We start from the raw sequence: 18333 nt of genomic DNA, 5'->3' as shown, positions 1-18333 counted from the left end.
CCCTTTGAAGCTGCAAATAAACTACAAACTGTTAAGGTCCACTAAAGTCAACTATATAGACTTGTAATTTTTTTCCTCAAAAAAACTTTCTTCTTGACTTGTTGACAGATTTTATTTTTGGGTGAACCATCACTTGCATATAAACATATGCATGTACATATGCATTTATCTCTCAAACAAATAGTGGAATTAATAAGTTTGATTTTTATATAGTCTCAAGGTTTCAGAGCTCCTCAATATCAAACACACACAGTCCATCTGTCCTCTTCTATGGCATATGTTTACTATTACTCATCACCCCCCCTTCCAATAAATGCTCATGGGCAGCTCGGTATGATCTCACAAACTCTGCAGGCACAAAAACCTTATCAACGCTCCCGCACAGAATAATGGTAAAGCGCGATTATACGGACAGTTGGTGGCGGCATCATTTATTTGGAGACCCGGGCCCCTTTTTCCATTTATAACAATAGAAAAGTGTCTGCAGTCCATTTGTAGTCTGGGACAGAAGAACTAAGAGGTCGAGTGGGGGAAATCGATGCTTTTGCAGTGGAGATCAATCACGGGGCCGGCAGGCTGATAAAAATCAATGTGAAGTGAGGGCCACGGGTTGTTTTTCAATAGGAGACAGTGCATTATGTAGTGCAAACATAGTGGCAGCGTAAAAGGAGCGGGCTTCTCAGAAGGAGTGTGCAGGGCAGATATACTTTAAGCCAGACATAATCTCAAGTCTCACATCTATGGACCGCCCCATAACCCAGTTTATCCATCTTAGCTATAATGCACACAGAAATGGCTAAAATTGCCAGCTCAAAACTGATTTGCTGGCCGTTATGTGAGAAACAAAGTTTTGTATCAGACTGGTACACACCAGTTCTGGGTGGTTTCAAATTAGGTTGCACCTTTGGTCCCAAAAAGTGTGGTTTAGTACTTAATATCTAATAATAATAATTCTTAATACTGATCTTGCGTTTGAGCAATAGTAATTAAGACGTTTGCGTTAGCCAACACCACTAACTACTAAATCATGAGATCGAAAGTTATGTAAAGTTATGCAGATTATAATGATGTAGCTTATCACTAGAATTACAAGTAACGCATAATTGGAAACATTTAATGAACACCTAAATGCTATTTAAATACCACCAACGATCTTGTGCGCCAGACAGAGGTAAATACAACAAGAAGAAAACGTGCAATCTTCAAAATATAAGGGGAAATCAACATGAAAGAAGCCGTCCCACACGAATAAAAAAAGCAGAAGAGCAAAAATAAATGCTTAAACAGAGATTTCGCATCAATTATTCATTAAGCAGTAGCTCACCATGTTTGTCAGGCTGCCAAATCTCATGTCAACGTTTCTTATCCTGCTACTTCAAACAAGTGAAACTACAAAAAAAAAAACATTACTAAAGCCCTACAGAAATCGTTTCTTATAAGAATGTCTGTAAAAATACATTTGCATGCTTCCTCTGCAAGAAAACATTCGGATGAAGATAAACTTGGTGGATGTGGGAGTTTATCATTCGAACACCTGGAAATGCGCTGCACGTGTGGTTAATTACACAGGAAAATATAATTGATCTTGTGGCACGTATTCTTAAAAAATGCAATGGAATATGCTGGATATTTGCGGGGATTATGAAATCATGCAAACCCTGCGTATAGACCCTTTTACAGTTGGTAAACATTGTGACGTATTTGTGTGGGCGGGGCTTAGCTGGAGGCAAAAAGAGCCGCAGAGGCAATGTTGACAAGCTTAAGATAGCACGTTTTAGGAGGAATTTATTAAACATGGATGCAGAAGCAGTTTTGGAAGTGTCCGAATATGTACAGTCACTGATTCTGCGGGACCGTGACAGCTATTTTTGTAAATTAACTCTTGAACCAGGTTTTAGATATTTCCTAGACAACATATGAATTACTTTCAGGTGGTTTGGGTAATTTTGTCTAGGCTTACTGTCTTATGTAACCTATCGCTGGGCTAACTATGATTAGCAATGTGGATTATTTTAAGAGACTATTTAAACGATGGCATACACATCTATCGCTGTATGTTTGTTTAACATTTAAGCTAAACAATAGCGCGGTGGGCGACTTTTCACCTATAAAAAAGAAACTTGCTGATTTGTACTAGATAAAACCAATACAACAGTACATATACATTGATTATTTTACCTGATATGAAGTGTGCACTGCAAACACGAGCATTATTTATGATCGTCTCCGTCTAGTCTGTACGCCGTATTGCATTCAACCACAATTGTCTTCTTGATTTTTGTGAATTAATGTCTGCCGGGATCCGGTAAAACTTTATTTTTGAACCAAAAGTGCTGTCCCTTTTATTCTGCAAGCCAAAAACACAACAAGATGACATTTTAAAGTCAAAACCTCAAACTTTTAGTGTGCCGGCTATGAGTTCCTACTTATTTTTTGTAAGTGACGTGGGTGATTAAGGGGTCTATTTTGCGAGTGTAAATCTACAATTTATGCGGCGAAAGTGCGGCGTAAAATTGTATTTAGCACTTGTTGCTGCTAAAAGACATTTTACATTTCTTTTCTTGAAAATGTATTCCCATATACTTATCATGATTTCAGTCATGAAGGTGTCAATGTTTAAAATGCAAGCCAAGAAAGAAGCTTCACTGATGCGGAATAGAAGGAAGCGAAGTGTGTGCCATACGGTCTAAAACGATGTGCAGAATGACTTTTGCACTGATTCCCCTTTATAAACTCAGAGATTTAAATTCGGTCGACACATAAATTACCACACGACCTTGGTGTTCATTAAAAAAACAGTAGGTAATTCGGCCGGGCCAACAAAGTAAGCATTGACTGGTTAACTGGGAAAAAATTATCAAAGAAACTTAGTTTGTTCATAATACATTTGATCCATACACTGCAAAAAAATTTTTAAGAAAAAAGTCTTAAGTATTTTTGTCTTGTTTTCAGTAGAAATATCTAAAAATTCTTTAATTAAGATGTTTTTATTGATGAGCAAAACGACCCAAGAAAATAAGTCTAGTTTTTAGACCAAAAATATCAAATTTAAGTGATTTTGCTCATAAAACAAGCAAAAAAAATCACAAAACATTTTTCTTAAACACTAAATTCAAGAAAAAATTGCTTACCTCATTTTGTTTTCAGTAAAAATATCAAAAAATTCTTAAATTAAGATGCTTTTTCTTGATGAGCAAAACGACCTAAGAAAATAAGTCTAGTTTTTAGACCAAAAATATTCAATTTAAGTGATTTTGTTCATAAAACAAGCAAAAAAAAATCACAAAACATTTTTCTTAAACACTAAATTCAAGAACAATTTGCTTACCTCATTTTGTTTTCAGTAAAAATATCTAAAAATTCTTAAATTGATGAGCAAAACGACCCAAGAAAATAAGTTAATTTAAGGGATTTTGTGCATAAAACAAGCAAAAAAATCTGCCAATGGGGTAAGCTAAAAAATCTTTTTAGTTTTTCTTAAACACTAAATTCAAGAAAATTTTCTGGAAAAATTTGCTTACCCCATTGGCAGATTTTTTTGCTTGTTTTATGCACAAAATCACTTAAATTTGATATTTTTGGTCTAAAACTAGACTTATTTTCTTGGGTCGTTTTGCTCATCAAGAAAAAGCATCTTAATTCAACAATTTTTGTTCTTTTTTTACTGAAAACAAGACAAAAATACTAAGAAATTTTTTCTTGAAAATAATTTTTTGCAGTGTATGAATGACAGTAATTTACTTGTCCTTTATGTCCCTTGTTATCAGTAAAAACTACTGTAAGAGGACTCTGTTGTTATTGATTCTGTGTGGAAGTCTACCGGAAGCTGCCTTTAGTCCAAAAAAGCCATTTGTTTATGTTGTTACGTCTATAAACACACTTCTCACATTTTTTCTGAATCGCATTAATGTTGAATTAATGTAAAAAACAGCAGTTCAACTTTTAAGAACACATCTCGAGTGTCTGTTTATGAATGCAAAATGTAATCCCATGTGTCTGAGTCAATGTGAAATGAAGGTGTGTGAATAATGATTTGGTCATGCAGACGTTCTCTGTAACCTTTGTGAAGTGGCCGGTCCAATAACTTAATAAATATCTATGACTCATGTCTGCACAAAAGTAGGATTTGTCGATTCACCTGCACACACTGAACAAGGTCATTCTAACATTAAGTCGAACTTTAAGTCATTAATATTTATAAGCACAGTTTCACCTTCGAAATAACAGCATTACAGACGCCATTAACAACAGAAGATATTATTGCCAAAGCCTGATATTATTCTAGACCAGCAAAGGTGGCTTTTTAGCCCTGCAGTTAATAAACATACTGTACAGACGTCTGATTAAAGCGTGTTTTCACAGACTTACTTAACTCTTTCCCCACCATTGTTGAGTTAATTCGTCAATTAAGAGAAAACGCTTCCCTGCCAATGACGAGTTTTTACGGCAATCTATATTTCCGCTATTATCCACTAGGTGGTGCTCTTACCCAACTTATAAAACACTTAAAGGTGCAGTGTGTAATTTTAAAAAGGATCTCTTGACAAAAATGCAAAATAATATACAAAACTATATTATCCTGGGTATATAAAGACCTTTCATAATAAACTGTTGTGTGTTTATAACCTTAGAACGAGACCTTTTTATCTACATACACGAGGGTCCCGTTACATGGAAGTCGGCATTTTGTGCCGCCATTTTTCTACAGAAACCCTTAATGGACAAACTTTTTTTACTTAGTTTTCTCTGATGATGACATGTTTGTCCGGTAGCGGCTACTGTAGCTTCTCTATGTGTTTCAAAAGCGAGGGGTGAGCAGTGGACTAAGCGGTTGGTTGCAATTTGCACACTGCACCTTTAAGCATCTGATCCAAAAACAGTAAAATCTCAGTTTTAATCATCACTCTGAATCTTATGCTGAAAGAAATTTTTATCTCAGCTTTTCGCCCAATTTTTTTTTAAACCTACACATATTTCAGATGTGATAAAAATGAACAAATGAAGATAGGATTAACCTTTTTAAAAAAACGCTGGCGGGGAAAGAGTTAAGTTCCCTTAGTAGGTTTTAAGCGCTGGAGAGCAAGAACATACGATCACTATGAGGTTTCCCTTTCAAGTCTTCAAGTAGACAGGACTTGCTCTCATATGACTGAAATAGCTGCCCGTGGACAAATATGGCTGCGGAGTGTGCAGACGTTCCTCAAGGGGACTTTGACGTAACTCAGTAGCAAACAACTAGCTACAGGGTTCCCACACCTTAGTTAACTTCAAATTCAAGGACCTTTCAAGGACTTTCCAGGTGCAATACCCTCAAATTCAAGGGCTAAATGTGGGACACATTTCAAGTGAGAGATTAAGTATTACGATACATTGTAACAGTTCCCTTTCGAGGGAACTCGCGCTGCGTCACTGCGGTGACACTTTGGGGACGCCTCCAGGGGTAAGTGCATCTGAATGTGTATATCAAATTCAACCAATGGTGAGGCTTAACGACAAAGACAGGGTGACGCGAGAGCCAGGAAGTATATCGCTATCTGAAATATTGCCCACGACGTCGTTACAGGGACGCAGGAAGTATGGGAAGGGAGACGCAGCGTCTCGTTCCCTTCTCAGGGAACAACAGTTACATACGTAACCCGAGACGTTTTCATGTTCAAACACAACTATGCAAAAAAAGCATTTTGGTATGAACATTTCGCATTCAGAAGATATAAGCATTTAAAGCGAACAGTTTAGCATGTGTGCTTAAAACGTCTAGAATTTTTATGATATTATCCTAAACTAAACAGGGATTTTTTCCAGAAAACTTCATTGCATAAATTAGATTCAAGCACTTTCAATGACCTGTATCTATGCATGTATATTTTCAAAAACTTCCCAGGGCCTTGAATTCCCCCACCCAGATTCACAAACTTTCAAGGATTTCAAGGACCCGTGGGAACTCTGTAGCTAGTTACCTAAAGCTAGAGTATTTGCAGGTAAAAATATAATAAATGATACAGAACATCTAAGTGTTTTTCAAGTTGAAAGTTTTGCAGCAGAATAACCTCACATTTTCAAAGATTAAATGCCAGCTAAACCTGTTGACCTTACATCTTGTCTGTGAAACACAGCTATTAAAAATACAATTTAGCCAATTGGCCTGAACTATCTAAATGTAAAAGTCATTAAGGGAAGCCTTTTGACCCCGTATGTACTTTATTGACAGTACAGCAGACAGCTCAGATATTGATTCAATGTCCCATCTTTGTCGGCCACTATATTGAGCGCCTGTCTGGGTTTACGCGTCACTGATGGTTATTAACTAACTACTTTTACCGCCGTTCATTTGATGAAGACTCTCTGCTTACAGCAAAAGGCAATCCAAAAGCATAGGTTTATTTATTGGGTGGGATGAAGTTGGCAACATCAGTCACTCCCGGGTTGACAGATGGCGAGACAGGCCAGCCCCGCTGCCCGGAAAGCACCAGCAAGGTCATAGAGCTTGATTTTTATGCCAGTAAAAGCTATTTCTCAAAAAACATGGCCTAAAATCTTCATTTCACAAAGCTTTGACTGGTTGTAATGACACAATTAAGTCTGGTGAGCTGTGGAAATCAGCATCCATGTCAAGCAATCACCCTATTTCAAGTCTTTTGACTAGGTTTTGTCAGTGCGCACAGCAGGAATGGTGGAATGGAAACACAATTATTAAAACATTACACATGGAGGGCACACTGCAAAAAAATTTTTTCAAGAAAAAAATTTTTAGTATTTTTGTCTTACTTTTAGTAAAAATATCTAAAAATTCTTAAATTAAGATGCTTTTTCTTGATGAGCAAAACGACCCAAGAAAATAAGTGTAATTTTTAGACCAAAAATATCAAATTTAAGTGATTCTGTGCATAAACAAGCAAAAAAAATCTGTCAATGGGGTAAGCAAAAAAATATTTTTCTTAAAAACTAAATTCAAGAAAAGTTTTAAGAAAAATTTGCTTACCTTATTGGCAGATTTTTTTGCTTGTTTATGCACAAAATCACTTACATTTTATATTTTGGGTCTAAAAACTAGACTGGTGTGTTAGTCGTTTTACTCATCAAGAAAAAACATCTTGATTCAAGAATTTTTAGATATTTTTACTGAAAATAAGACAAATATACTTAGAATGTTTTTTTCTTGAAAATCTTTTTTTGCAGTGCAGTTCCAATGATTTTTGTATTAATTGAATATTTCATTGAAAAGTGAACATTTCCACATAATTTACTCACCTTAATGCCTAGATGACTACAGACCGTTCTTCAGCCGAACACAATCGAAGTTATTGGCTGCAACAACTAATCGATAAAATGTGACCTGATCCAGCAAAATGAGTCACAGTGACCCAAATTTCAAAATTGAGATTTTGGTATCAATGAAAAGAGGAGACCATAAGCTTTCAAATGATATCCTAGTCAAAGGCATACCTTGAATGGTTTTAAAGATACAGACATTTGAATTAAGGTTGTCTGTCCTCTTTTTCCAACTGAAAACCTGAGAAAAATGCCTTTACAGTTTTTTGCCCGTTTTTTGTAGATATCTTTCAAAATCCATTGCATTTTTAAAGGGATAAACGATTTATTTTACAGCTTAATTTGACCAAAGACATTAATATAAATGCCATTACAGTAAACCAGGAAACTAGCTTATAAATCAAACAAAATTATGTTTAATGAAAATGTGAAGTAACAGAAAGGTTTCTGTGATGGTTGGGGTTTGAGTTAGAGGAAGGGAATAGAACATTATGTCTATGGAATGTCCCCACAAAACAATGTGTGTGTGTGTGTGTGTGTGTGTGTGTGCGTGCGTGCGTGCGTGCGTGCGTGCGTATTCGCGCACGTGTGTGTGTTCGCGTGTGTGCGCGCGCGCGTTCGCGTGTGAGAGAAATTGAGAGGCAGAGAGACAAGCAAAAAGAAAACAATAATGCTTGCCTATGTAATCATATCTTTGTGTAGGTTAGTTGACAATAACACTGTAACCAATTCAAAAAGGAGTAAAATAGGAGAGGAGAGTGCTGTGAGTATGACAGGAGGACGGCTGGACCAATCGCGTGCCCCGGGGTTTCCCATTGACAAATGATCAGCCTAAATTAAGATTTCTGATTGGCTCTAAAACAACGTGTAACACCATATTTGGAGAGAGAGTGACGTTTCAGGGGATCCCCCGAAATGCTCGGAGGTGACGAGAGGATTTGAGAGAAGCAATGTTCATTTCCAGCGAATTTAGTAAAACTGTTTCAACTTCAATAGTCATTTAAACACCTTTACTCAATTATTTGGACTACGAAACTTTGGGAGATTATTTTTTAATGTCTGTTCTTTGATATTAGCTAAAAATATTTTTTTTGATAATTTCATTGTTTTTCTACATTATCGGCTCATATCTTAAAACGGAACTTTGCGACTTCCGACTCATTTCGCCAGAGCGGGTCACAAATCGCTGTTGTGATGTGTGGCTTTTGCACTTTTTAAAGTACACTTCTACATATAAATACTGTAATTTAGGGTTTTATTCAGCTATAATAAGTAAAAACTCAAATTGAATAGGTTTTTATACGATTAATCAATTAATAGGAAAAAAAAATTGTCCGATTAATCGATTACGAAAATAATTGTTAGATGCAGCCCTATAAATAATTTCCTGGCCCTTCCTAGCTTTTGTTTTTTGTGTGTATTTAGCTATTTATACGTTGCATTTAAAGAGCACCTATTTCATTGCTAAAAATGTTATTTTGCCTATTTGGTGTAATACAAATGTGTTTGCGTGGTTCATGGTTAAAACACATTATTTTCCACATATCGTACATTTTTGTAGCTCCAGATTTCACTCTCTTCCTGAAACGCATTTGTGTTTGAAAGATTCGCTCACAATGCAATGCTAACAGGAGTTAACTTACAGGCTAACCCCCCAGTCACAATAGCTACAAGCGACAGAGACAGAGCGACAGGCTACCATTCATTTTCAATGGAAGTGGCCGTTTGCCAGCGACGAGCTCGTCGCTGTGCGAGCAAGGCGGGGCCAAAATAGACAAGCAGGCTATTTTATGCAAATGCTGAGCGATGCAACAAAGCGACTGCCAATCAGAGTGAAGGAGCAGCGTGACGTAGGTCTGTGGTCGAGTCTGAGAAAATAATTCAAGATGGCGGAAAATGTGTATTTATGTATATATCTGATAAGTTTGGCATTTTATCTCATATATTTTGATACTTTTATCAAGAAATAAATACTTTTAAATCCAAAAACACCGTTCTTGTAACTTAACAATACCTCTAAAGTGACTTTTGATACCGCTTTGAGAAACTACCCAAGGAACGCCCATCAAGCGAGTGTGTGTCGCTCGGTGTCGTTCACTTTTGTAGCTAATGTGACTGTAGGGTCAGTCAAAGCGGGAGGAATTATGATAATGTCGGTCTTGTCTACATCACCAATCCCAGGAAGTAAACTGTTGCCTACAATCTGTGTATTTGTTATAGTCCAAGAAAAGAGATTTAAGTTAAAGATGATAACTCACGTCATTGTTTACGTTAAGGTTTGTACCTTTTGCATATTGTTAACATGTACTAATACACACTTAAGGGGGTTGCACACAGGACGCGCCACGCCTTTCAAAAAATTTAAAATATTGGTTTCTATGAGTATACGCACATCGGCGGCGACAGGTGGCGCCTGTCTGTGCCGCCCAGCTAGGATTCAGGAAGTTGCTCAAATTCCTGTCATGCCACAGAGCGCCACTCACATAGTTTAACATTAAAATAACATCATATTTGCCCCACATCATTAACGATTAACATTGGTTGCTAACGTATATTTTGCATTTTGAAGTAGACGCTATCTGACGAAGCTCACGCTATTTAATGCACACTTCCGGTTTACGATACCTCCGAGTTGTCCTAGACGCGACTCAACGCAGCACGACGCTGAGCGGCCGGTGTGCGACCCCCTTTACACACCAAAGAAAATTGAAAAACGTGAATCGGACAATAGGTGCTCTATAAATGAGAACGCATCTACATAAAAAATTGTACTCTGGCTCAAACGTCTGCAGCTACATTTCGTGAACCGGCGTTGTTCGTTACCGGAAGCAAATTATTTTAGTTTGTAAAGTTTTTTTTTACAAAATCGCATCGACTGTATTCATTTTTTTTTTAGGTGAACTATCCCTTTAAGGCAAGTACATGACCTCAGCTCGCCCAACTTCTCTTTCTCAAAAATCCCATCTCCAGGCTCATCTTCTACATCCTGTTTCGATGCATCCCGGCAGCCATTAATTCTGCAGGAACAGATTGTGAACTTGCGATTGTCCTACGCCGCACAGTCTGGCTCTCGCAGACATTTTAAAAATCAATTGCGGTTTTGGGTTTAAGTGGGGCTATTACTTCTTCTAGGGCCTGGCGATGGCATCATCGCATTATCGGATGCATAGATTCGCAGACAATTATAAGGAGAGGGTGACCACAGTCTGAGTGGAAGCATTGTCGATTTTCCTGAAGATGGCAAACATCTCCCAACGCTTGAGGGCTTTGTTGTTTTTGTCAGCTATGCTTTGGCTTATAATGTGATGTTCTGGGTGGCTACTTCTGCCCTTTACTCAGATCACACTGGCAGAAATGCTGAGCTCAGACACAAGGTCTCAAGTTAAGCAGGTCCTTAGGGTCATTAATATTAATCATACCAACAGCCACATCCCATTCCCATTTCTCCACCCTCAAACCTGTCACATCAACCCTGAGTCATTTTATTTAGCTAGAGAAGGGTATAAAGAAAGCTATGTTCTGACCTATTTTTGCAAAAGTTTGATGCGAAACAACATACAGAGTCAGTACTGAGACATCATGGACCGTCACAAATGCATTATGCCCCATTAAACGGTGTGTTAAATCTATGAGCTATTCAAAGCACTTAATAGGAGGAAAAGCCTTTGAAAAAGAAGCCAAGATTGTGAAAGTTACTAAATGGGTACACAAGTATGTCTAAGGTTTTAAGCTATTAATGAGCTCTTAGGGGAGCCTGTGAACCACTGTGACCTTGCATTAATATAAAGTTTGGTACCTCTCTCATTACCATTGGTAGGGCTGCACAACATTAAAATTCGTCAAACAGACACTTTTCTGCTTCATAAATGTTTGCAATTAGTGCAGTATATATTAAACAGCTAAACGCGCAGTTTCTTAATTTTAACTTTGTTTTGTAGACCATTAAAGTCTTGTGAGCTACAAAACCAAAATGCTGAAAAAATTAATTCATTTTATTGACATAATATTACATTTATTAGGGCTGTAACAATATATATATATATATATATATATATATATATATATATATATATATATATATATATATATATATATATATATATATATATTACAATAGCAAAGTGCCACAAAAATATCGACATCGATGTACCTTTATTTGACACTTTCCATGTCCTCATTCCTTGACATAATGTCCATCTACGCATTTCCGCCAAAGCGCGCATTTTCGTTTATTTTAATGTGCCAGTCTCAGCAAGTAAATGCAATGCCGCAACAAAGCGGTTGTAGCAGCAAAAACACAGCGAAAGAGGCAGAAGGCGTTGTGACTGCTATCGGACGCAAATCCTGGGTTGTGGAAATATTTAGTATTTGGAAAATGGATTGGACAAACAAATTGGCAGAAAACCTTTGCCAGTACCAGCTGAAACACTGAAGTTGTCTTTGACTGTTGCCTTCATAAGCTTGATTTTATCATTTTTCCCTCATTATTTATTTTTCTTTATTTAAAAAGTGTATTTTTGTCGTAGTTTGTTGTTGTAAATGTCCCAATTCGTGAGTTATTAAAAATGTAACTTAGGGTGACCATACGTGCCATTCTTCCCGGACGCATCCCGTCCAGGATTTCGGTGCGTCTTCCGGAAGTCGTATTTGTGGACCGCATACGCCATTCAGTTAAAAACATACGATATACAATCGTAGTTTCATTCATACCTTAAAATGTAACGGTTGCTTTTCTGTAATAATAATAATAATCCTCTATGACGTATGCGGTCGACAAATACGACTTCCGGGAGACGAACACAAAATCCTGGACGGGATTGCTCCGGGAAGAATGGCACGTAAGGTCACCCTATGTAACTGCTTAACTAGGCTTGTAATATTAAAGTATTACTAAATTAATCTAATCGAATAAAATCGTAATTGCATTGAAGAAATGTTTAATGCATCGCTTGCGGAGATAATCAATACTGTATCGTATCGCAACGAACTGTCCGATTTACAACCCCTAACATTTATGCATTAAAGGTGCAGTGTGTAATTCTTAGAAGGCTTTCTTGACAGAAAAACAAAATAATATACAAAACTAAATTATCAGGGGTGTATAAAGACCTTTCATAATGAACCGTTATGTGTTTATTGCCGTAGAATGAGACGTTTTATCTACATACCGAGGGTCCCCTTACATGGAAGACGACATTTTGTGCAGCCATGTTTCTACAGAAGCCCTTAACGGACACATTTTTTTACTAAGTTGTCTCCGACGATGACATGTTTGTCTGGTGGCGGCTACCGTAACTTCTCTTTGTGTTTCAAAAGCAAGAGATGAGCAATGGACTGAGCCATTGGTTGCAATTCACAACCTCACAACTAGATGCCGCTAAAATTTACACACTGCACCTTTAAAAAGATGCTTTTATCCAAAGTAGCTTACAATACATTGTAAAGAGTGTGTTTCAAGCAGAATCGACCTTTATTTTTAAAGTAAAGTATTTTCTTTAAGGAATATTTCACCCGAATATAAAAAAATCTTGAATACTTTACTCACCCTCATGTCATCACAGACGTAAATGACTTTATTTCTTTAGCTAAACAGCTTACTGCTTTATACAGTAAAATATACATATGAAATGAAATACATTATTATAAAAAAATCTTTCTGTTCAATTCTTTGAAGAACAATTTCATATTTCCACCACAGATAGTGACAGAAATCCCAAAGTTCAATAGTGCAACTTTATACCCATAAAATAACAGAATTTTTGTCCATTAAAGCAACACTATGTAGTTTTTTTTCCCTTTAAATAGTGTCTCTAAAATTATTTCAGTGATAGAACAACTTTTAAACTGACAAATTGTACTGTTGCTGCAACCTGAGCAGCCTCCTAGCTGCTACAAGCACACTCTGAAAGTGGCGGTGAAGGGTAGGAAACACAGCCCCGCCCCTCCTCCTGCCTGCAGAATAGTGTCTGATACCAGGCACTGGTGCGCTTTTCAACCACATGGGGGAGCTGTAAGTCATTTTTACATGGAAACTACATAGTGTTGCTTTAACATTGTAACGCGAAACCTCTAAACAATTTTTTTTTTAAATCTGTGTTTTGGTTCCAATGAACACAAAAAGCCATTGGGTTTGAGTGACATGATGTTGCATAAATAATATCAAAATTTCGTTATGTCGTTAAGATTGGCATGGTTGAATTGGGCGCGCGAGCGTTTGGGCGGAAGTTTGATACCCCGGCTCCGCCTCTGGCTCCACGGACGATTCCTTCTGCGCACCTTGGCTCAAAACTGATATTTTTAACTAACATGGCGGCGACCATGGTCGGACATTTTTGGCTTCGATTCATTCCAATGGAGGGAGGCGACGTTGTGTCGTACATCTTTTTTTACAGTCTATGGTTCTAACACATTCGACCACATGCACGTCTTGCACCACAAAAGCAATCCGGTCTAATGTGTTTTCGACTACCTTTGAATGTGGTCGAAAGTGAAAAGAGCTCCAAACGTTTTACAGTCCATATTTAGCATCGTCCACTTGTGATCGAGTAGACCAAATGGTTTAAACAGCTCTTTAGACAAACTTTTTAGTTTGTGAAGCGTGTTATATTGACAGTGTGAATCAGAACTAACAGCAGTTATGTATTCACAGCACGGGCAATGATAGATTTATTTGAAAACACATAAATCATTTTACCAGCAGAGCATCTGTCACAGTTCTCTGTTTGTCCACATCATCTTCTTCAATCTCTATTTCATTATGACTTGACGAATCCCTCCCTTCCAGCTTTACAGCCTTTAAATTAAAAATCCCATAAAAATGACAATGATATGACATATAGTTTTCCTTTGTACGTTTTTATATAGAAACCGTAAGATTAGTTAAACATAAATAAAAGGCAACAGTGTTTTAGTTTGACAGACTGCACCATTGGCAACAAAAAGAAGATACTTTATATTCCAATGCGAAGGATTTCTTAACCACATTTACATACCAGCAAGAATCTGAGAGTGTGATGAAGAAGAAAATTAACCTACATTTTTGACAAGTGCTGTTTCTTATTAAAAGGGACTTTCACATCTGTAGTTTGGTTCTTTTGGTCAAGACCAAGGGCAAAAAATTATACATTGTAGCTTTATTAGCAGGTTTGGTTACATTTCTTTTGGTACGATAGACCTTTCTCACAACTTCCGTGTTTGTGATATAATACCCCCTCTCGCTATCTCATGACCCCCTTGGGGGTCCCGGCCCCTATTTTGGGAACCACTGCTTTCGATCATTGTGTATAAAGACTTTTATTTTGGTATTATTGGTTTCATTGTTTCTGTCTGCATGTGTTCTTCTTGCTCATCTTTTGTTGTCATAGCCACTGACCTCCATCGCTTATCCAAAGCAACCTTTAATTCAGCCAAGGTAAACATCATATCAGTTTGTTTGTTCCTTGGCTCAACCTACCAAGCTGAAAATGGAAAGCAGTACTGTAATGTTTCTAAAATGTATGTATGTATGTATGTAGGCATGTATGTATTTATGCATGCATGTATGTATGTATGTATGTATGTATGTATGTATGTATATATGAATGTATTAGGGGTGCACGATATATCGGCCGACATATCGTTATCGGCCGATAACTGCTTATTTTTAATATTATCGGTTATCGGTCTGATAGCAAAATTAGGCTGATAAATGAAAGCCAATAAATTATGGATTATTTTGGTTTGTTGAACCACTTCACTTGCTCATTGCTGGCCATGTGGAGTTTTGATTGGTGCTTTCTGTGACATAGCACGAAGATGACACCTGTTGCGGGCGTAAGAAGAGTATGCTAGTCTAGCGCAAAGACAAGATGTTCGCGGGCTGCGAGTTTTTCATTGTGAAAATAATAAGAATATTTATCGGCCTATAGATATCGGTTATCGGCCCCCAAATTTAAAGAGTTATCGGTTATCGGTATGCATGTATATAAAGGACTTTCTCTTTCTGTATTAATACTGTATGCATGCTGTTGTTATTGTAGTTAGCTGATCTCATATCATTTCATAGCAACTGTAAAAACCAGCTGGACCAGGCAGGGAGACCAGTTCAGACCAGCTAAAACCATTTCTGACCAGCTAAGGCAAGCAACCACTTCAGCCTGGATTGCACTAAAAGTACTAAGTCTCTCTTTCTCTCTCTCTCTCTCTCTCTCTCTCTCTCTCTCTCTCTCTCTCTCTCTCTCTCTCTCCAGCAGGAAGATGAGCCCAATGCTAGCACCCCACATGATAAAGATCAAGCCAAAATCCTCAAGTTCCTCACGCTGAAGTACAAAAAGTTACCATGGAAACCAGAGGTAAAGGCTCTTGTCTTTTTATTTCTGTATGTCTATGTTTGGCAGTGAATCATCAAAATGCATTTATCTTGACTGTGTACTTTAATGGGAAGTTCTTAAGCCCTATACCCAAACCTTCTCAACAAAAGCACATTGGCATGCGTCATTTTCTGCAACATGCAATTTTGCAATTAAGTTACTTAGTTGAGCAAAAAAAAATAAATAAAATATATATCTCACCTTATTCAGTGCATTTTTGGAGTCATTAGTATTTAAAATGCATTGACAATATTAGTAAATGAGATGATGTGATTCACATACAGTATCCTCAAATACAGATGCTGAACCAATAACATTTCCAGCTGATTTCTGCAAGGTTAATTACCTATTTCTGCTATTTTACTGGACCCAACTGTTGAAATTATGATATTTATTTTGGACAGTGACATTTACTGCATAGCAGAAATTGTAATAACTGTTTCTGTTAGATAAAGTTAAAAGGTTTTCTCCTAAGCAGCTTTTATTGGAAAGCAAAGGATTTACCCGAGTGTGTCTTCCTGAGTGCTGCTAAACCAAACCGCAACTACCACATTATTTAGTCAGATAAATTAGATAAATTACCCTGAAGATGACAGATGAATCAGAGGGCTGGATGTGTCACCTACAAAGTGAACAGGTGGAAAAATTCTGTGGCCAAATGGCAATGGTTTATTTTGATGAGCATTAGGATGGCAAGGCTATTCAAAACATTTTTTTAAAGCTATGGTTCTGTTTATCAGCTTTACAGTTTTTATTTGTAACATAATTTAACAAAATAGCATATGCATGCAAGTCACTAAAGTTGAAATCAACTAATGTAATTTGTTAATATGGTACATAAAAAATTACAGTCTGTCATCAACTCACTTTATTATCTTTTCAACTCTGTATGTTGATATTTAGGCCACTGACAAGATATAGGGTATTTTACCACCTCAATGGTAATGCGTGGCGGCACGATGGTTATAGAATGTGTACAGGTATGTGCACGCACACATATAGGCTTATATATAATGCATACATATATTTAGAAATATAAAATGTAAACGTGGATCATCTTCTCATGTAAAGCTGCTTTGCAACAATTAACACTTGTGAAAAGCGCTATGTAAATAAAATTGAATTGAAAAAATTGAATATTCGTTTCTTAATCAACGTGCATGTTCATAGGCGCCGATTTATTTTTCTGCCTGTGGGTTCTCGTCACAATGTCAAGCAATGCTTAGGTTACTTAGCAACGGCAGACGTCGCTATTTAAGTGCTTTGAAAAGGAGGAAAACGGTGCGGTCACCTTTTACGCATGGTTTTAGATGCGAAATGTGAAGCAGTTGAGCATATGTGCTTGGCCATTTCGGTGGGTGCTCAAGCCGAGCCCCAGGGGCACCCACGGGATCGGCGCCTATGTGCCGGTTTATTGTAGTATTTCTATCCATGAAACAACACACGGTTCAAGTGAGTAACCTTTTTGGGGTTATAATGTTTCCAGCTGTGCTAAAAACGCATTCTGATGGTGTACTGGTAGCACAGATGGATATTTTTTGCAACCAAGAGAAGAGAATTCTTGCCTCATTGTTCCGCCCCAAAGCCAGCGCGTCATCACTGATATGAGTTGCCTCTCCTTGCAAATTGCACACTAACTCTAAGTTTGCTGGCCGTTTGCGTTCACATGAACTTAAATATATCTCGCTGGACAAGATTAACAGTGATAGTAATTGAATAATTTGTGACAAGTGTATGCTGCAAACCGTTGACACCTAGTGGCCGTTGTTGGCAAAACATTTTTTGTGATTTTAACTTGAAATTTGGATCAGAACTACTTGAGACTTATGTCTTCATGTTTGCATTATTACTTTTGTGAAATATTTACATGTTTATAATTTTATTTATAAAATAATATGTTATGGAATTATTTTTATTTATTAAAATAAATGTAAACTGCTATAACAATATAATTATTTAATAGGTTCACCTCCTTTCACCTCTGTGAAAACCCACAAAGTGTCTTCTCTAAAACAAGACCAAGATTAGGCTTCTAGACCAAAACATTTTATATTAATTTGAAGATGTATATCACAATTTCACCCCCCCCCCACTCTAAAGGTATTTGCACCACCTGAGGGGTTAATATTTTACATAGTTTGTAACGTGCAAACCACCACGGGTTGCACTTCACCACTGCACCAATAGTGCTGCACCACCGTGATGGCGCTGCACCACCGTGGTGGTTATGACAACAGTCACAGCCCTAACAACATGCATATTTTTATGTCCAGGGGCATTATGTACTATAAAAATAACTTGATACATTTATGACGTGTCATTTTATTCTATAAAACCTATTTAGCTTAAATATATTTTCAATATTATTATATATTCAAATACTAATTTTTGTTTTGCGGGCAGGCAGGCAATTGTCCGTACAAATGCACAGTTCAAGACAACTGTTAAAAATGGTGTTTAAATGATTAAAAATAAGATACATTGGCATTATTTTGTATTTAAATCCTATAAACAAACTTCAGGAATATCAGTAGTTGTTGGGATGTTATGCTAATTGAAAAAACGTTTGTCAAACAATTTGAATGACATTTTCAAATGTCAAAGTAGTACAACCGCAATCATGGGCATTTTATTAAGAAGTTAACAAATATAAACAGTTAACATGATATTACATCACCCAGTGAACCCCACGTACTTTTTATTACTGAATGAAAAG

General features: G+C 37.0%; 1 protein-coding gene across 1 annotated transcript in view; it reads left to right on the top strand.

Moving 5' to 3' along the window:
- Nucleotides 1–18333, top strand: part of LOC129433393 (N-acetyl-beta-glucosaminyl-glycoprotein 4-beta-N-acetylgalactosaminyltransferase 1) — a 163588-nt gene that overhangs the window by 60276 nt on the left and 84979 nt on the right. Inside the window, exon 4 of the mRNA XM_073868892.1 lies at nucleotides 15498–15599. Coding sequence (XP_073724993.1) covers nucleotides 15498–15599 — 102 coding nt within the window. The remainder of the gene's footprint in view (nucleotides 1–15497; nucleotides 15600–18333) is intronic.

Source organism: Misgurnus anguillicaudatus, chromosome 6, assembly GCF_027580225.2.
Source record: "Misgurnus anguillicaudatus chromosome 6, ASM2758022v2, whole genome shotgun sequence".
NCBI classification, from domain to species: Eukaryota; Metazoa; Chordata; class Actinopteri; order Cypriniformes; family Cobitidae; genus Misgurnus; species Misgurnus anguillicaudatus.
This window is presented reverse-complemented; position numbering and strand designations above follow the sequence as displayed.